The sequence below is a fragment of the Fringilla coelebs genome (genome assembly GCF_963513975.1).
Source record: "Fringilla coelebs genome assembly, chromosome: 3".
In the NCBI taxonomy this organism is placed as follows: Eukaryota; Metazoa; Chordata; class Aves; order Passeriformes; family Fringillidae; genus Fringilla; species Fringilla coelebs.
In genome coordinates, this window is record NC_140030.1 from 9,963,400 (window position 1) to 9,984,906 (window position 21,507).

At 36.9% G+C, this 21,507-nt stretch overlaps 1 protein-coding gene across 2 annotated transcripts in view; it reads left to right on the forward strand.

The window, feature by feature from the left end:
• Nucleotides 1-21,507, forward strand: part of LDAH (lipid droplet associated hydrolase) — a 112,937-nt gene that overhangs the window by 40,779 nt on the left and 50,651 nt on the right. For both annotated transcript variants that reach the window (XM_084201989.1, XM_084201990.1), the window contains exon 4: nucleotides 7,268-7,437. In XM_084201989.1, the coding sequence (XP_084058115.1) occupies nucleotides 7,268-7,437 (170 nt within the window). The remainder of the gene's footprint in view (nucleotides 1-7,267; nucleotides 7,438-21,507) is intronic.

Below are 21,507 nucleotides of genomic sequence, written 5' to 3' on the forward strand. Positions count from 1 at the left end.
AAAAGACTAAGTTTATTTAATGCCATCCTAATACCTCTTATAGGAGCTGGTGAAACAGGAAGTGCATTGCTGTTATTTTAGTATTATTCTGAAGAATCATACTTAATTGGACATGTTGGTTGATACCATACTAATGATTAAAATTTTGAGATGGATTTTCAAGAAAAATTGGCAAATTAAAAGTTACAGTTAATTTGCCTGGCAAATTAAAAGTTACACTTTGAATTCAGTAGAAGCATCAAACACTTTAGAAAATGTCACCCATCAATCTGTCCAATCACTGTGAAGTACAGATTCTGTATTGTTACTTGTGCTGTTGTATAACTGCCCCTCTCAACTCCCTGCTTTTTCCCTTTTCTTTCTCTTAACATTATGGTGTGCACCTTCTCATTTTCTCTTACTTTGAAAATAATTCTTTTTTTTTCCTCTCTTTAAAATAACATGGGTTGTCTTCCTTGGCCAGCTGTCTTACTCTGCTCTAAACTGTGGCTCTCCCTTGTTTGCTCTCAGTCCTTCTTTCTGTATTTGTATCTGTTTAAACTTCCCAAAGTTTTGAAGTGCTGTTTTCAATAGGTGTGACTGTTGGACTTGCCTACTGTGGTGCAGCACCTCATTTGTCATAACCAATGGAATCAATGCCTGTGAAGGGATACTCATCTATTTTTGTTCCCTTCAATACTCACACAATTTCTACTGTCCTTTCCTTACCATCTATGCTGCACATCCCCATTCTTGGTGGCGTGCAGAACATCATTCTTCTGGTTTTGTTCCATTGTTAATCTGTATAAAAGTAAGTTGTGTTGAAATTTGCAGTTTTGTTTGTGTGGGTGAGTGGGGGGCATTGACACAGCCTTGCACTTGGCTTCAGTGTGTCCAAATCCAAGAAACATAGCATGGACAATCAGCTTCCCAGAGACTCAGACCTCTTTGCTTTTTGCTCCTTGAGGTCATTTTGTGTTGGAAATTCAGGTCTGCTCCTATACAGTGATGGGTGTTCTAGCTTGTACCCTGCAAAGTGTGGGGCTTTTTGTAAGTTTGTTTTACTGTTTGTTTTCTCTCTTCATAATACAATGCTGGGAATTCATACAGATTGCACTTCCTGTAGTTATTCAGTTTACTGACTATAAAGTGCAGTCATTCAAATATACAAAACTTTACCATATCCATTATGTAAATCCCCCATATAACATTTGCTTTATGCTCATTAAAGTGCTTGGAATGGGGATGTTGATTGGTGTAGAACTGCATAATAAAACACAATAGTGTTTGCCTTGCATTGGAGACAACCAACAAAATTCTGCTTCAAAGTTTGTACAGTTATTTCATAATTACTTGATAATAGTTACTCTGAACAGAGGGGAGCAAGACTGGAAATGTAAAATAAAATAAGTTTCTAAGAGATAATTTTAATAGTTCAGAGTGCTCCTGTATGCTTTTAATAAAAATCTGGGGTTTAGTACTTGTCATGTTTATTAGTTCATTCTGTCAGACTACTCCTGTACTAATTTAATTATAATATAGCTTCCTTTGAAAAACATATTAGGTGTTTAACAAGTGTCCCAGCAATAGGTGTGTAAAGGCAAAGGAAATCAGTAGTTCAATTTGTACAATAAGGCCTTGTTATTTTTCTAGTAAAGAAAATAATACATATGACCACTTCAGTGTCTTGAGTAAATGGTAATTTATTTGTGGAGGATACCTTTACAAAAAGTAATTGCTCTAATAAACACTAAGGAGTGGAGTGTTTATCTTAAAAGTTGCATGAACAGTTCCTGAGGGTGCTAGGGCTAGACTAAGGTCTAAGGGTTAATCTAAAACACAATGCTTTAAGACCTGGTTCTTGGTGTCAGGAGGAGTTCTTCAATATTTATTTAACATTCTTTCAGGGTTTCCATCCTATTTCTTTGGCATTTTATTGCTAGCTGATACAAATTATCCATGGTTCACTAATCAAATGAAAGTGAAACAGTCAGGCTTTGAGCAATGTATCTTTAGGGGATGCCCATAATAGACCCACAAACTTTTTTGTCTCAATTTTTAAGCTTACAGTTCTATTTTAACACTTTCAAATGGTGTGGTTCAGTTTTGAGGAATTATGGTCTTTTCCTATGAGGAAAAAAAGCCATAAAGCCATTATTTAATTTCCATAATTAGACTTCATATTATGCACACCATTTTAACAGCTAATCTAAGTAATTCAATTGTAGTTTCTGCCTCTCACTATGTAAAGGAAAAGATAAAAACTTTCCAGGTGTTGCTTCATCTAAACACAAATTAGTCAAAACTACTGCTGCTCCCACCAGCATTTATGTGTTTGTGGTGGAAAAAAGAGGTGGTATGTAAAGTCTAAAACACTTGGCCCAATATGTTGGTTTTACATTCTCCATTTACATTTACATTCTCCATTTGGTGGAGATGCAGAGGAATTTATATGTCCCTGAATTACCCCACTAGTTCAGTCTCCAGACACTTATTTGTCCTTACTCTGCAAAAAGTCCAGTTCTGAAAATTCTTGACCACATGAGTTTATAGAAGTGATTGACTGAAGTTTGTCTTTATGTATCCTGCCTACCACTTCTTAAAGTCAATGGTCCATGGAAGAGGAAGATACAGTGCAGGCAGACCAGTGGTTTTTACCTCCCTTTCCTTCATTATATGTAATTGCAGATCACCTTTCCTCATGGCTCCTTACTTGTTCAGGAGTAATTTGGAGGCCTTGTTTATGAGCTGATCTTGGGACATACTTCAAAGTCACTCCATGACAAGTGGACAAGTGTTCATATGTAATGAGCTCAAATACTCAGTCACCTGTTGTGACCAGGGCAGTTCAGAGTTTGGACATGCAAAATTGTGAAATTTGGGAAGTGCAAAGGCATGAAGAAATTTGAAGATCCTGTTAGAAAGTCAGGCCTCTGGTATCTTTTTGAATCTTCCAGTAAGAAGAAGTCTATGATTCAGCAGACTTTTTAATGAAAAGCTAACTTTTATGAATTGGCAGCCTCAAGTCTGCTCATAGAACTGCTACACTTTTTTTTCTGCATAAGAATTTCCCTTGCATACATAGCAGAAAAACAAACAAATACAATTCTCTGTTATTTCCCTGAAAACCAAAGTCCTCCTTCCTAGCAAGATTAACTTTTTGACTAATCTTAGAGCAAACACTTTATTTTAATCTATCATTGTTTTCTGCCTGTAGTTTTAGCAGAGGTTAGAAAAAGACACTCATTCAAGTGATGGTGCATTTGTTTTTCCGAAAGCACATCATAAAATTTATGCTTTGCCAAAAAAAATAAAGAAATACAGTATTTCTTTTAATACACCTATAAATAAAGTCTTAAAATCATGTCTTGGCCCAGATGGGGTGTTTGTAGCATAAGGTACAAGTCGTATAATTTCTACTATCTGAAAACTGCTTAAATGAGCTCTCCTTCAGCCATGGCATGTATTCCACACCTGAAGTGAAGTCACTCTGGTCTCTTCTTTGATGCAGAGCCATTGGAGTGCTGACTGCCAGTGTGTTTGTGCAAGTCTGTTTGCTTATACAAAGAACCCATTTAAGCTTCTCCACCCAAGAAATTCATGTTGATTTTGGATAATCCCTGGGCGATTTTATTCTGCAAAATAAATAAATAAATCTTTCAGACTTGTGATGCAGCCCAACTCTTGCACATTTTGGACTATTAGAAGTGTAGCGTTTGTGTTGGGGAAACATGAAGTGACACGAGGCGTGGGCAATTTTATGTTTGTCCAGATGTCAAATAGGATGCCTGTTTCAGTACAGGGTTATGTGACACTGGAGCTTCACCTGAGGAGTGTGGGGTTGGTCCATGATGAGAGTTTTGCATGGGGGTTACCAGACCCCACACTGCATGCTCATTCCCCAGTGTGGCATCTCTAGGAATAGTGCCAAGGTTATTGGGTTTGGCAATAAACCACTATTTCAGAAGAAAAGGAAAGGTTGTATTAAACAGCTGAAACAGTTCTCTGGGGTCAGCCTTGGCTGTCAGGACTCACTGGCAGTCTCAGAGAGCTTCTCTGTGAGTGCAACACAGGCCAGTGGCCAAGGGAATTAGAGCATCCCTGCTCTGAGTGTGTGAGCAGGGCTGCGCTGGGGGTGATTTGGCCCACAGTAGAATGAGTGTCTGTGATCATCATCAATCACAACTGACCCATCCATCCAATTAAAAATCGCTTCTACAGGCTCAGCTCTCCCTGGCTCCCTTAAGGAAACACTGGTGCACAGGCTTGAATTGAGTGTTCTCAAGTCTGGCCAAAAGCAAGGAGGAAAAAGCCATTGTTTTCACTTTATTCTGAATCCCCAGCCATGGGGAACATCCTTCCTCAGGGCTCTTGCTCTGGCAGCACAGCTGGTTCTGAACAGGCACATTTCTACTGAAGCCAATAGATTTGGGTATGTTGGCCAGAATGCCTACACTGCTATTTATTAGGTAAATAAACATTAAATTAGGTATGTAATGTCTTAGCTAATTAACTGTATTTATCTAACATAGTTAATCTAAACTTGCAAAGTATTGAGATGGGCCTAGACTGTCTCTGCTGTGCTATTTATTAATTTCATGGCAGCAGTCTTCAGCAGCTCTTTTAGCAGATGCTGAATTCATGTACGGAAAAGCCATTAACCTTGTGAGACTGAATAATACCGATAAAAATTTGTCCTTTTTCCTGCTTGGTTTTTTGGGTCTTGTGACCCATGAAGAGTTCTCTACAAGATTTATACACCTACTTGGCCTCATTTTCCCTTGCTTTAACTGGAAAATAATCTGGAAACACTTATTTTCAATAATCGTAATGAAATGTAAAACATTAGAAGACATGTTGATACACTACTGAGATGGCAGGGCCTGAGTGAAACAGTACAGAAATGATAGCAAATGATTACAAGGGACAGTTGACCCACTCAACCCAACACAAAATATGTTACCAACACATATATATTACAGTATGTGTTGTAATACATGTACACTCAATATAACTTACTCCTTCACTTGTTGCTCTATCCAGTGGGCCATCATTTTTCTACTATGCTTGTGTTTTTTGTGTTACATATACCTGTAATTAGACTTGGGATGTAGACAACCTATTCCTGCATGAGGCTGAGCTGCTGTGTAATTTAATGTAGGATAGGCAGCTTTTGCTAAAAGTAGAAACTAAATTTTAAAACAGTGTTTTTGCTTTAGGCTTTTATTTAGGGTTTTGAAAAATAGAAGAAACTTTGTTTTCCATTACATGTAGAAAGCCTAATAAACAAAATATCTTTTCTCATCTAATTTTGCATTCCTTGTGTGTATTTTGGTAAACCCTTTTTTGTTGTAAATTGCTCTAAATTATGCTGGGATATGATCATTGGTAGTTTCAGCAGAAATACTAGTTTAACTGAAGAACAAATTTGTTGGGACTTCGATGGTAATTATTTTAACTCAGAAAATATCGATCTTGAGCAATTCTTTTGCTTCTAAAGGATATGTTTCATACAGATGATCAAAAAGGTGATGCAGTGCCAGCCCACTTGGGCTACCAATTTGTTCTGTCACTATCAACCTCCCAATAACTTCACTACAGCAGTGTTAGTAATTTTTAGTATTTGAGGTTACTGTCCAGTTGCCATGAAATTTACTGTGTATGAATTAAAGCACTGACAGCCATAATTTGATAAATGCCGTTCACAGTCATAGACAGTTAACTCATAGTTACCTCTTTCCTCAAGCAGGTGCAGAACAATCTGAAACAGAACTACGATTCTGACTTTCTTGTACAGTAGTTTTTCAATGCAATTCAGTCTTTTTAATGTATTTATCTTTACAGTGTCTGCCTGATGGATGCTTTCTTCCACATCTGTTTTTCACAGGGGGGACTGTAGCAGAGCTCATCAGAAGACACCAAGTGGGAAGTTAAACACCTTACTGGGCCAGTTAGGGCTGTGTGTGCACTCTGTTAGCTGCTCCTGAGTTATTAGAGGTGGGTGGCTTCTGCCAGCAACGTGGGAACCATCTGTAGGCTCAGTAACTTGCTGGTCCCTACTGTGTGTCCAAAGTATGCTGCCAGGAGGTTTAGCTTACTTCAGGCTAAAACTGCACTGCAAGTCAGCCTGTAAGGAGCATAAAAGATCAAAGGTTTAATCTGTAGTATGAAACTGAATCCTGAGATAATAGCATAGTTTTAAGAGATTGAGTGATGTTAGTACCACTCCATCCTGTCTAGATAAGCTAGGGGCATTCATTCCTTCATTCTTTTTGTCTCTTTTCTATTATTCTTTTTAGTATTTCTTCTTACAGTCATGTCAGTAGAGTAGTCCAGCATAAACTGGAGTGGTATATCCTTAACTTAGTGTTTAGTTTAGTGGGTAAAGCTTTTTTCTAGCAGATGAAAGAGCTGTGAATGCCCTTAGACTGGGGAACTTCAGATACATGTCATCCTTGTAATAAGCAAGTTAAAGATGCCTGAATTGCTGTATATTTTTACAGACACCTGTTCAGTTTGTCTTGTTTACTGGCCAGGAAGCAAGGAGCCAAATCCTCATCATGAGGGATTGCCCGGGCTGCTTTAGAAGGTCCCTGGCAAAGCAGGAATGAAATTTTACAGCAATCTAGAACCATGAAGCTCTAACTTGATTTTCCTCTTTGCAGCTGAATTGACAATGATAAGAATCTGCATTAATGGGGAAATCTTATATAGATGTTAGTGGTCTGTGTTGACACATAGGCATTTCCTATTTTTCCTCATTCCATGGGACATTTTTGTGCATCTTCAAGACAGGAGATTTTGAATATCTCAAGGTTGCTACTGCATGATGACATATACGGTAGCTTGTCTTCTGTGGGGAGTGACTCATTCCTGGGCAGTATTGCTGTTGTGGGTCCTGATGTCTCAACGTAAAGTTGGATTGATTTTAGCTGATCCAATGCCCTGAATTTGGTCTTTTTCTGAATGAAGGAGACGAAAATAGTGGATGATGTGCTATGAAATCTCCATGTGTTTACATATCTTGTGCTGGTTCCCAAGCCACACATAAGGCTTTACATCCTGTGCATGTGATTTATCAGTATTTTCCACTGGTGGTAACTGAAAATTAAATTTTTAGGTCTGGTGAGGGGTTTTTTGTGTGTTTGGTTTATCTGGTTTTTTTTTTTTTTAATCAATACATGTTTTTATTTCAGTGTTCTACAAAGAAGAGGGACCAAAAAAAAAAATGGACATGCCAGAAATTTTATTCACTGAACCAAAGGACTTCTTTTCTTTTATGTTTCAGACACAGATATTAAGGAGCTAGAGGATGTTTTTGGACTTAACGGACAAGTAGAGCATAAGCTGAACTTCCTCAAAAAGAATGTATCAAAAGATATAAAGCTGGTACTGATTGCTCATTCTATTGGTTGCTACATCACCCTGGAGATGATGAAACGAGCATCAGAACTTCAGGTACATGAACCTTCTTGAGTAGGAGTTGCTTTATTAGCAAAGCAATGCACGTGCTCAGCCTATGGCTAATGCCATAGATTGATGTAATTCTGAGTCTGAATTTGGATCTTTAATGCCCTTGGAATATAAATAATTAATAATGGTGAGACATATATTTATGACTTCCTTGTTCTCATCTTTCAGTTATTTATAGGCAAATCACTAGATGTTTGGCAATTGCAATGTGTTACACCAAAAATTATGACTGGTTGTGATTTTTATAGTGGTGTGTTATCTTGAGGCAAACAGATTACTGGTTAGACATGGGACAATGTATGGGAATGAATATTTATATAAATTTTGAGGAGTACTGCTACGAAAAACATTGATTTTAAAATTTAATACAAATATCACTGCTTCTGCAATTCAGTCTTGGTTTGTGTAACTCAATGAGAGTGAGAGCTGTAACTGCATGTTCTGTATATCTGAACATTTTTCTTTGTCCCTGTGAAGCAGTAAGAAGGCTGAAGCAGGACCATATCCTTGCCCTCTGTAAATGGCAAATTGTGCTCAGTATTAACTGTCTGTTAGGGGCTGATAAATGGAGAATAGGGAGTTTTTATTCTTAAACATTCACTCTTACTAAATCATTGCTTCTTCCTTTACTTTATAAAATCTTCAGTGGAAGGAAGTTCCATGTTAGTGGTGACACGAAGTCTGGGGTTAATATATGCATGTGGTTAATATATGTAATGTATGTGGTTAATATATGCATATCCACTGCTTCATAACCATTTCTACTGAACATCTGACTTCTTCCTTTAAAGGTGAAAGGAACTAAAAATGTGAAACATGAGGATAACCTGATATATTTCTACAGACATATTTAACTTTGTGATTATATACAAGAATATTTTTAAACAAGAGAAATTTTACATATTTTCAGAAAGGAGCATTCTAGAAAATATGTGCATTCATTTGTTCAAATGTGCCAACTTTTTGGGGGTCAAAATCTGTAGTCTTTATTGCTCAAATGATTTTATCTGCTTTCAATTAAACTAAAAATTGTTGAGTAGCATTTTTACACCTGGCTCACCGGATGCTGGCAGCTTTTCGTCAGTATTTTGAAACTTAGGGATCTTTGGGACCCTCTTAGACCTCATGGTGCACTGTGTGCATAAAGTTAATATATGGCAAGCTACATTTAAGATGCATTCAACAATAGAAAATATTTGTGTAAGCCGGAGTATTGTGCAATCTTTGTCCCTTTGCCAAAAATAAGTTAACTCTTAGGTTTTATAACATATGAAGTGTGATAATAAGAAACTTGTGTTTCCATCTCTCCCTTTATTTTTACTGGAATATTTGATTCCCACTAGATATTGAGCACATGTGTATTTTAGTAGCTAGATAATTTGATTTTATATTTGTGTAGTTCTTGGTGATATTTTTTCATTCTATGAATTTTGGGTTTGGTCTTTAAATTCTCTGCTTTGCAAAGTGCCTTTCATTATTTACAATTTATTATTCTGAGCTAGAGGTTATTTTTTGTTCAAATAATCCAGTAAATATTTATATTTGGAATGTGTATGTTTAACAGATTTGATTTTTAGAATCACGGAGTCATAGAATTGTTAAATTTGGGAAAGATCTCTAAGGTCATTGAGTCCAGTAGTTAATGCAGCACTGCTGTGTTCAGCACTAAACCATGTCCCCACAGTGTCACATCCATATGGTTCTTGAACACTTCCAGGATGATGATTCAACCACTTCCCTTTGCAGTCTGTTCCAGTGCCTGACCCCGCTTCACTGAAGAAATTTTTGTTTCACAATTTAAAACTCTTCTGTAGTCCAGCCACATACAGACTAGATTGTCCCTCCCTAAGCATGCATGAAAAGGAGAAAGTACATCCCCTTCTCTCTCCTCCTTGGTTCCTCTTCAGCTGTCAGTTTTCTCAGAATCACAGAATCGTCAAGGTTGGAAGAGACTTTCAAGATCATCAAGTCCAGCCATCAGCCCAGGACCACCATATTCATCCCTAACCCATATCCCCAGGTGCCTTATCCAGTATGCCTTTTCAACACTTCCATAGACAGTGCCTCCACTGCCTCCCAGGGCAACTTATTTCAGTGCCTAATCACTCATTCAGTGCAAAAAAGATTTCTAATAACTAATCTGAATCTCCCTTGGTGCAATTTAAGGCCATTTCCTTGTATGTTTTCACTTGAGACAGGGTAAAAGAAACTGACCCCCACGTCGCTGCAGCATCCTTTCAGTTGTAGAGGTCTCCCCTGAGCCTCCTCTTCTCCAGACTAAAAAAACCCAGCTCCCTCAGCCACTTTCCATAAGACTTGTCATCTAGGCCCTTTACCAGCCCTTTATTGCCCTTCTTTGGACCTGAATGCTGCTGCTATCTAGGGCCCCTGTGCTCTGCAACTAAATGGGGTACTGCATTTTTTCCTTAAACTTGTGTGAAATAATGCTTTCCTCTTTAATTAAAAGAAATGAAATAGGAATTGCCGATTTATTCCAACATGAATTCAGCTTTGGAGCCCATCCCCATTTTCCCATTGACTCTCAGGGAGCTTCCATTGAGGGTTCCTTCAGGAGACCTGTTAACACAAACTTAGCCTTAGGTTGATGCTTTTAACCAAGTCTGATTAGTAGAGAAGGACACACAGGTTACATCCATACTTGTAACTACGTGGGGCTGTGGCACAGATTTTAGCACTGGGACAGTGATGCTTTAAGCCTGTCTTCAAGTGACTTTCTAGCCCAAAGGAAGCAGCAACTCCCAGCAGCACTCTTGCATGGCTCTGGTTTGGCTGAGGTCCAGGACCATTCCCAGTAGTTAGTTTGGATGCTGACATCCTGTTTGGAGGCAGGAGGAGACTCATCCATGTGAGCACAGATCATCCCATGCCCTCTTGTTCAGTGAAAGGCTGCAGAATAATTCCTGGCTGCTCTGTTTTCTGGCTCATGAGTAACCACAAACACTTTCCAGTTGTCATGGTGGGCTTCAAGTCTTAACAACATTCACCTCTCCGTGGGAAGTAGAGCATCCAGATTTTGCCAGACTGCTAAAAAATTTTGGCACTTAGAAGGAAAAAAAATCGGCCTTACTTTGTGAAGATGGAAAAGTGCAGTAATGTACAGCTTCCTTGATACTTAGTCTTAACCTCATAATTGTCTTTGCTCTTTATTCAGACAACAGAACTGAAAAAGGAGGCTCTGTGACAAAATTATTTTCTCAGTTGTTGGAACATGCATCTGACCCATAAATATGCTACATCCTCCAGGCATTCTATTCTAAAATGCAAATCCTTACTTGGAGGATTTCCTTGTACTTTACTGGCAACAATATTGAGTGTTTCCTAAAACACTCCATTTGATCATTAATTTAATCAAAGATTGACAAGTTTCCTTGCTAGTGAAATTCAATCTCTTACAGCATTAGTCTTTCATTTGCAGTGATGCTTTTGAAATGCTAACACCTTTGTGGTAGTAAATTAACTCTTGTTGTTGAGTACAATGTAAGTATTGCTCTTCCTGTAAAACTCATTGGAGAGGATGAGTTTAAAACCTCTGAGTAGTATCAATTTAAGCAAATTAAATTTCTGTAATATGTAAATCAAACCCATGCATTGCTGCTGTGTCTCAGTGGTGTGAAGAAATATTTGGTATCGCTGGAATTTGTTGATTTCATAAATGATAGCTAAAACCACAGAACTTGGAATAGTTGTGCATAAAACACATTCCTAACTTGGAAACCCTGACACATCATTTCTGTGCACATACTGATTATTTAGTTTCCGTTGTTGAACACTTGATTGTGAGTATGGGAAACACTTTCATAGTGCTAGGAAAGAGAAAACTACCACGTTTTTACATATGGGTACTTCTACAAGGAAACAAAGTTCTTTACTCTGGAACTACTGGAAATCTACAGGATCTGTGAGATTGAAAGAGGGGGATTTTTTTAACAGGAACTACTAAGCATGTCTGACCTTTGAGATAATAGGGAATCTTTTCAGCAGGATTAAAGGAAGGGGAGAAGAATATATGAAAGCAGTGACAGTAATTTAGTTTCTGTTTTGCTGAGATTAGAACCTAAATATGTAATCCAATACTCACGATGTCACCATTACAGAAAACATCATCCGAAAGGATAGCAATGTAGCAGGTTGTGACTAGAAGTTCTTGTGTTTTATGGAAAGAGAGAAAAGATGAAAATATAACCACTCATGAGAGAAAAAGGAATATAAATTTTTATTCCATATTTGAAAGTTTCATTTGATGTAATAGCATCTGATTCCAATGTTGATTACCTAAATTAGATGCCATGGTACTTTAAACAAAGTCAATTTATATAGCTGTTGTCTTGGTGAATCAACTTCTGATGGTCTCACTGTCTAATTAGCAAGGTATATTTACCTTGAATGCTCCCTTTCAACAGTATTTTGAAAAGTACAGTGAGACTGCATAAAATAGAGAAATATTATAGAAATATCTATTGAGAGAGGGAGTAATAATTATATTAATTTTTTGTTGGTTGCAGGCCTAAATGAAAAAGTGAAAAAAATCAGCATAAAAAGATAAAATGAGTAAAAGACTTGCAGTAACACAAACTCAGTGACAATATTTGTAAAATTATTATAGAGGGAAAAAACCAGATGGCTATGCTTAGCAGAATTCACAAGGGAATTGGTGTACATTTCAGATAAATGTGTATCTTGTGAAGAGAGCTATGAATTTCTAGGCCATGATATAAAACTAAACTGAGTCTGGTGTTATTTTCTTCTTCAGTCCATCCATCTATAAATGAAATACATATTAAAAGAACAAGCAAATGGCATTGGGCTCATATACAGCCACCTCCATTCCCCTTTACATGTTGCGGAAGCAAGAAAAGACTTACTCTGACACAGTTTTGCACAGATTTAAACATCAATCTAAATTCAGCTGTCTTCAGTGAGATGAGTGTGTTAATTTAACTTTATGGATGTTTTAAGTGGGTCTCTGAGTTGGATTATTTTTATGAGACAGAGAGAGATTTGGCAGTTGTATCAGTTCTTTGTGTATCAAGTCTTTGGAAGCATATACAAGGAAGCCCAGGCGGTCTGAGACAGCAATTGAAATAAAATTTGCTTTAGTTGACAGTTTACACATTACAGAGTCTGCAAAATCCACCTCAGAACTCTGGATGGTGCTTCAAGCAGTATCAGTAATTCTCATGGAGCAGGCAGTAAAGCAGCAATAGGAACGTGGGGCGTATGCAAACGCTCTGTAGCTTGCTCAGCTGGAAAAAAGAGAGAAGTAGTGCAGATGATTTACTAAATCTAACCAAATAAAATAAGTAAGATATTGTAAGATACTTTGTTAAATTTAACCAAATAAAATAAGTAAGATATTGTAAGATACTTTGTTAAATTTAACCAAATAAAATAAATAAGATGCAAATAAAATAAATTAAGCATCAAAGAAGTCACTATGAAGATTTGTAGAAAGATTTTTTTTTCCTAAAAAGGAAAATATGAAAAAATCTTCACATGAAAAGCTAAGGCAAATATAAAATATGCTCTCTGTTCAGGTGGGAGGCTGCAAAGTAAAGAGATGGGTTCATGTCATAAAAAGGTTTTTGAGGGAAATAGTAACTTTTGACTGAGACACTCATAAAAAGCTTGGATTTAAAATTTCAGCAAACCTTGAAATCACCATTGGTGAAAGGCCGATAACTGTGGAATGAGGTTGAAAGTGTCAGCTCACCCAAGAGACTGCTAGCAACCATTATTTTCACTGGCTTGATGACAGACCCTAACCCTGAGGGATCCAGTTATATTCTCTTCTACCTTTCCCCTTCAAAAAAAAGCTTTAAAAATGTAAACTGTAAGAAAATGCAGCAGTTAACAGGCAGACAGCTCTTTTGTATAACCCTCAATGGACACAGCCTTTGTCAGTAGGAGCAGGCACTGTCCATTGCCATGTGCTGGGTAGGTCTGCTAGAAATTGCTTCACAGGCCAACAACCCCACCTTGTAATACAGTGAACAAAAGAATGTGAAGTGTCTCTAGGATGGAAAAAATAAATTTAAGAAACTTAAAATGAAATGAGATAAACCCTGTTGAAGGTGATACAACTCTTAAGATATGATGTGCCTGAGGGAGGTTTAAATTTTGAACAGTTTGCCATGTGTATCCATAGTGTACCTTGTGTGGTTTTTGAAGTGGGTGGAGGAGGTAGGTATCACCTGCTCAATCCTAGATCTTTATGGGGAATAATGGATTACATATACTTCAGTACTCACCTCAGTCAAGAAAATTTGCCTTCCAGAAGTTGAAGATGAGATGAGATTGGTAAATAGTAGAGTGACAATTTTTGCAATTAAAAGACAGGCTTGACAAAATCAGCAACACTGGATCGGTCAGCTTGTAATTTCCAAGCAGATGAATGATAGCTTCTGCTTTGAACACTGTTCACATTTTAGGAGTGAAATTCAGAGTTGATAGCAGCATTGCCCTAAGATTTTCTTAGAATTTGGATCATAAGCCTGTGATCAGAATGCCTGAGAAAAAGCTTAATTCCCAAGACTTTTTGTGAAAAATTATGTTTTGTTAATAATGTTCACTGAAACGTCAACTTCTCTCAACTTGTTTAATATACTGTTGTACTGCTCAGTTGAATATAGAAACAATATGAAAAGCAAAATTTTGATCTGTGGTGATTCAAAGAAGTAAAACTTAAAAACAATCATTTTGATTTCAAGAGACTTGATTTTTTTTTTCATAACGTGTTTATTTCACTGCTAATGAAACATCTGATTTCAAGTGTATGTAGTCAAAATTCTAATACACCTATAAAAATTATTTTTTCTAGGAAGTTAAAAGACATTAAAGTAACCAAATGTATAAACAGAAAAGAAAGAAAAATAAACTGAAATGTGGAATCTGTGATCATTCATCAGGAATCCAAAGTAAAACATGAGAATGAGGCGGAAATGAAGGACTAAAAATAAAAAGATGGTTAAAATGGTAAATGGCAGAATAACAGGATTTACTAAGTACTTTGAATTTTTACAGATTTGTTAATAAAATCTTGTTATTTTGAATCTCCAGAAATTTAGATTCATATTGTAATAACTAACTGAAATGATTGTATAAAAATGAGGGAGTTGAAAGCAAGAAGTGAGTTTCAAAAACAATTAGGATTTCTGTTTTAAGAAGAGCTCAACTCAACACCCTTCTACAAGCCAGATTTCCAAAGAACATTTTATGCTGGGAGGTGAGATCTTTTGAAATTCTGCAGATGTGTGCACATAGCTCTTGAAAATCAGAGAGTCATCTCTTTGGAGAATTTGACCAAATGATTGGAATGCAGTATATGTTGCACATAGCTTGAAATTTTTTTTTTGTTTTTTTTTACAGCAGTTAATATGCTTTTACAGAAGACAACAGAGCCAAAAATATAGCAGTTCTCATGCTGTTTTAATAGTAGGTGAAGGAGAACATAGCCAGTTAGGACGTTGAAGAGTTGTTCATGAAAGGAGCAGGTGAAGGGATATTGTGGAGTATTTGAACATAGACTTTGCAAACGTAGTTAACACTTTGAGCTCAACTTTAGCTGTAGTAACAATATCTGTTCCTAGAAGCTCTGTATTAAAATGGAATTTCACTGCCAGTTTAGAGCCTTCAGCAAAGTTGTTGAGCTACTTTGTCAGCTCTTTCCTCATGTTATATGTGGTACAGTTGCTCAAGCAGTGAGGAAGGACTTGCCTTGAAATTGTATGAAAAAGGTTATTGGGGATGGACAGGGTTGTAATTGCAAATATTTCCTACTCTGCCATATTGTTCATTTGTTCACATGATTCATGGTGGAGTCTAGGGGCACTTCTGCTGCATTGGTTTCTACCCAAGAGTGGTTTGTCCTGTTTGAAGAGGACAAATACTGCAGGAGTGAAAGGAATCGGAAAAAGACGCAAACTTCCTACAAAACAGTTATAACATCTCTGAGCTTAGACAGCACATCCATTGCATGGAGGGCATTTCTAATACCCTATGGAATTAAGTTCAGGCAAATACTGGAGGATTGGTTTTTTCTGTATCTCTTTAGTAGTCCATTGATTGCTGAATATTTTAGGGGAGCTTTTGCCAATGCCACCATTGATCTTTTCAGATACCTGAGGATGGATGTGGTCTATGACCATAAGCCTGTCTTTAGGGAACTAAATCAAGCCCGAGATTTCTTCTTAGGAATCCCCATCTGTACTCTTATGACTTAGGCTGTCTTCAAAATTAACTGTAATAGAAGTCTGCTTCCTTTTCTATTTGTTTCAATGTATAAGTGTTTGAAATACTTAATTTCTGGTGTTTAGATGCAAATCTACTTATCTGTGGCATTTTGTGAAAAAAACTCATTGGAGTTTGCCCTTTTATATGGAATTAAGTGTTAAGTATACATTTTAGCAGAAGTTCAGGAAGGACAATGTATTTAATTAACTTATTACCTTTGAAATCCTGTAAGGAAGTTGAATTGATGTAAATGAAAATATGCTTTTAATAACTTTGTTACAACACTTTTAGTCACTGGAAAATTTTAAGAACATTCCGCTCCATTTCAAATTCCAAAACAAAGCATAGTTTTGTATAAGGAGCAGAATTCACTGAGTCCTAATTGTTCTTGAAAACACTGAATTTCTCCTCTATTTTAAAACCGTAGTATGACTACTGCAAGTGTATTTTACTGCAATGGAAGGTACAAACTCCAGTTCTCAATAAATATAATTTAAATTGTGACCTTTAATGGCAGCTGGCATGGCTCAGACTTTTTACCTGGCCCTGGCAATTGAAAGATATTCTGCAAATTCTTGTTTTCAGTTGCACTAAAACCCTTACTTACCTGATGACCAGTTTTATTTGTGTGATAAATTAGATATGATAATTCTTCTCTCTTAGCAGATTCCTGCATATATTCAATTTGTTGTAATAATTAAGGCTAGCAGTAGTCTCTAGTATTGCAAAGGAAGGAATTTTCTATTTTCCCCTTACTATTTAAAATCCTTACAGTTCTGGAAAGATGAAAGCAAGGATGGAAAAACGAGCTGACTGAGAGAATTCCTAACTCCTTTCTCTCTCTTTTTCCCTTCTTCTGATACCCTGACAAGAATTTGGGATATAGATTCTCTCTCAAACCTCAAATATTCATGGTTTCTTTTCATTTTCTGACAAAAATATGAAGTTCTGCTTGGTGTAAACTTCCTGACTCACTCATCCTGTTTTTCCCTGATATCACAAGGCAGAACCTTACTGTTCTTCTTTCTCCAGGGTACATCATTTAGCCACTAAACAACTTTATTAGTTAAAATGGTAGGGGCCTGAACTCCTTCCAATATTCAATACGAGCTTAGCTTGTCTAACTCCTAACCCTTTGAGCTGAGAAGGACTATGGATCTGATTTGACTGGGTGCCTTTTTGAGAGCTGACTTAAGTGAGTGGTAAAATAAACCCCTTCTGAATGTCTTGAGTGGAGCACTTAAAAATAGAAGTATAGGGATCTCAAGGCACTGATGGAAAATCATGGCCTTTCCTTTTCATCAGCAGAATGAGATTATAATTATAAAGCTGGTTTCTCATTTACTTTGTTCAGCCCCATTTCCTTAAACTGAATGGATTGTCATTGAGATTTATTGGTAGGTATGGCTGTACATCTATGGCTGTGAAAGCAGTTGGTTCAAGACAACACAAAGCCTGATTCTTAATGTTTTCTTTTAATTGAGCCATCTCTTCACTTAAAGGGCATATTGCTGGTTCATCCAAAGTGGTAAATGTGCCAGAGCATATGTACAAAGTCACATTTGCTAGTCCCTGTGCCATAAGGGTACCTGTTGATGCAGTGTGGTGATCTCAGGGGAGTGCTACTCTGAAAAAAAACCCACCCTGTTCTTCCAAAATGAAAACGGAAAGAATTTCTGCTGGAAAGTGGCAGCTGCATTCTGACATTCATGTAATGGGAGCAACTGAAAGCTTTATGGTGTGTAACTGTGACACTGCATTCCAACATAAGCTTCTCCCTGCCCTTCTTCCAACCAATAAACTATTCTTCCTCTCTTTTCACTCTCACCCCTCCTAATCTTCTTCTGTTTATATGCTTTAATCATAATAGCAACAAATCCATCCCTGCTGGTATTATCACACCGTTGCAAATTTTGGCCGTCTCCTTTGGCACTTCCTTGTAGATGGAATGACATTGCCCACTTTGATGGGGCTTAATTCTCTATGTAAAATACTGCCCTGTCAATGAATATTTTCTCTATTAAACTATTTTCAGTCCAACAATAAGATACAGATTTTTGAGAGAACAGTTTTCTCATTATTACCTTAACCCATAAAAAGGCTTTTTTTTTTTTAAATTCAAACATTTTGGGCAAGTTTTCAGTTACCCAAATATTTGTAGTACAGAGTAATTTGCATTTCAGCCCTGTGAGACTTATAAATGTAATGAACAGTCTTTGTGTTTAATATTTTTTATATTTTTAATAATTTGCAAATAGTTCAGTACGTAGAGCTGACCTGTTGAAAAATAGTTTGCAGTGTCTGTAGAGAATACTTCTGAGACTTTTGTGTATTTAACAGAATTCTGAGCTTCAGCTGGAAAAATTCTAGGAGTACTTCTTACTGGAAAATATTTCAAGTAATGTGAAGCAACAGATAGTTTTTTCCTGTGCCATGACCCAGTTGCAAGGTGAGGTATGGAAAGTCCCTCTCCTATTGCTATAAAACAGGTTTCAACATTGGAAGTAAAGTACACAGAAAATATTGGTACCCTCTGAAAGGTGTGATTGAAAGTGTATTTATTTCAAAGGAAATTGTCAAAGGTCTCAATTAACTTTTCGGTCCAGAAGATTAATCTCTTAACTACCATGATCAGTGTTTTATGGCACCCATGGTCTTCATCTGTCTATCCAAGAATAGATAAAAGAGTCTTGGTTTCTAGAGCTGGGAATATTGTGTCTTTGGTCATATCTACATGGAGTGTAGGCTGTCACATTTAATATTTGGGAAATAATCCTTTGATCAGAATTTATTCATGGGGCAGAATTAAGACATATTAAATTTTTGAAAATTTTGCCACTAGTTTCAACAGGAGCAATATCACACACCCACCTGTACTGTAGGTGCAATCACAGAGCAGCAGGAGTACTCACAGGGACACTGGGCACAGTCTCATTAGGGCTCTTCTTTTTGGTTACTGTGCCTGTGATCACTGTTGATTTCTTACTCTCAGCAGCTGTAGCTGGGTACTGCTGAGATTTCCATGCCTCTCACTTACTTATCCTCAGTTACCTTTTTCTCATTTCAGTTCTTTTGTAATTAAACTCTGCAGAGCAACTTGTAGTATTCTTCTTATAATACAGCACAAAGTTAATACTGTAGAAGCTTGATGGTGATTTCTGTTTTAGCAGGACTCTTCATATGGAGAGTCCAGTGAGTTTGGATGCAGGACTCCCGTGCATAAGGCTCAGAATCAAATTTATGCTAAGTCAGTGGAAAGTGGCTTTAAAGTAGACATAAATTTAGTCACACCTCACCTTGGTGCAAATGACACTCAGATCCACATACCTAAGGATGTAATCATTGTACCCAGCACTGTATTTGTCATTACACTGGAGATCACGGTTTGAAATACAAATAGATTAACAAAAAAGCTAGTCCTTGAATTTTGTTTCCATCCAAGTGGAACTGCCAGGAAGCACTGGAGGCTTGGGGTCTTATAGGTGTACTTCAAATAAAATTGGATAATGTATATTAAATAAAAAAGGTGCCAGGACATGGAAAAACCATGTGATCACTGTAGAGTATTTTAAACAGATGCAAATTTTACCTGCTATATATATCATCAGGTAGAAGCTGAAAGAAAATCGTAAAAAAATAAGCAAAAGTTTTAATCCATTTGAAAAAAATGTGTTGGTTATATATATTTTAAAGTAGTTGGTCAAATTCAGATGTTGAAGGAGGTATTATCATTTGAATGATAATATTGGATGTATTGAATGTAAGAAACAATAAGTTAAATAACATAAAAAATCAGTTTGTTGTGATCCATTGTAAAGGAAGGTACCAAAAAGGAAGACAGAAAAAGCCTTATGGTCAGGAAATATGAACTAGCTTACACAAAAAGGAAGTTTCCCTTAGATTGACTTAACTGTTTCTTGGCTTACATTTCTACCATTTGCAAATAGTGACTTTGTCTGGTATCACTGAGGTCAGCATTGCCCATACAATTTAATTCCCTTAAAAAGAAATCCCAGTGTGACCTTATATTTTGCATCAGTTGGTACCATTGTAGAACATTGTGAAGTTGTGAGAACTGAGTTATGCCCAGTTTCTCAAGGTGGGTCTCAGTGTGCCCTATATCTTTTATTACCTTGTATCTTGAAGGAAGTTATTGCTATTGAAATGTTTGGAAACAACACATTTCTGAGGTTTTCAGGAAGATCTATATGTATGTTTTTCTTAGAGAAACCTCCCAGGAAGAATATACCTATATACACTGTTTCCTGAAGAGCTGATACAGCTGATACTTCATGCATAGGTCCAGATAGGAATAGCTAAAGCCATGGGATATGTGGTTATATGAATTTGTGTTGTCCTGAAGCCAGCCTGTTGTAGTCTCTGGAGTTCTCTCTTTTATAAATCAGAATGATAGAGACCTGTCTAAGTTGACCACCTCCCTTAAGGTCAGTAAGAGTGATGAAGTTTTTCAGAGGTGAGAGGGGTCTGCATGGGCTGTACCTATGATGAAACAGAAACAAGAGTGGTCTCCTCCTCAAGCTGAATTGAATATCCCAATCTATTAGAGTAGAAGTGATTTTAACTATATAGACATGAAATTAATTCTGAAAAAAGGAGAGTACATCAGACACCAAGAGGCAGAGACGTCCTTGACATCAAAGGTAAATGGAAAACAGCATTTGGACAGGAAACAGCCCTTGTCACACAGCCAGCCTGAGCTTAGGATGGGAGTAGCTAATGGAAAGGACTGTAAAGAAAGCTAATAGAGTACATCTGTTATGGTGGCTGTAGATATGCACCACATAGATATTGTAATTATCACATAAAATATATATATATTTATGAAATTTAATTATTATTATTATAATACCTAAGCTGTTTATGGACTTTTTCATAGTGCACCACATATGTTTTGTCCTGATGTTGAGTGTAGCTTCTGTGCCCTCATTATCAGATGATGCCCTCATCTGCCTTCCTTGGAAGCAGTAAAAGATGACCACAGGTAGAGAATGTATGCAGTGTTCCCTATAACACTGTAAATCTTGTTTACATGCTCACAGTAAAATTCATCAAGTATTTGAAATCACAAAGGGATTCTCCATCAACACTGATCTCTGTGTTTTGTTTTGGTAGCATTTTCTCTAGGCTGAAAAAAAAATCCTTTCCTAGGCTTTTAAAAATATTTTAATTCAATGAGTTCCATATTAGAAAAGGGGGCCCATGAGAGTGATAGTGTTGTGAGTCTGCCATCTTCTCATTCTGTGCTGTATCATCAATTTTGCGGGTTTGGATCTTTTTCCAAAGCATCATAAAATATGTCATTGGGTGCTGGAGGATTTCTTACAGCTTGATGGGAAGGAAATACAGAATGGTTGTGGACTGGGTTTAATGATCAGTCTTGTGCTGGGGTGTTGAAAAGTTCATCTTATTAACAGAGTACTTTGAACTATAAGTATTTTTTCCATGGTGTTCTCAACTTCACTTTTTTTCAGATTTTTCCTCTTTTTTGGGAGGAAGGGTGAAAGCTTTAGGAATAATGTGTGATTGGTTTTCTCCTCCTGAAAGGATATGTTTCTTTCCTGAGCATAACCACTCTGCAGACATTCTGCCAGGTTGCTGTATAACTGAAACATAAATGCATTTTTAATTTTTGAATGTGTTAAACATTTACACGAAGAAGGAATAGAGGGGGAAAAACCCTCACTTTTTAAGTGAACGCATTTGCTTTTTATCATTCATTTAGTCAACATCTGTAATATGCAGTCCCAGGACAATGTACTTGCATGAGAAAAGTTGAATATATAA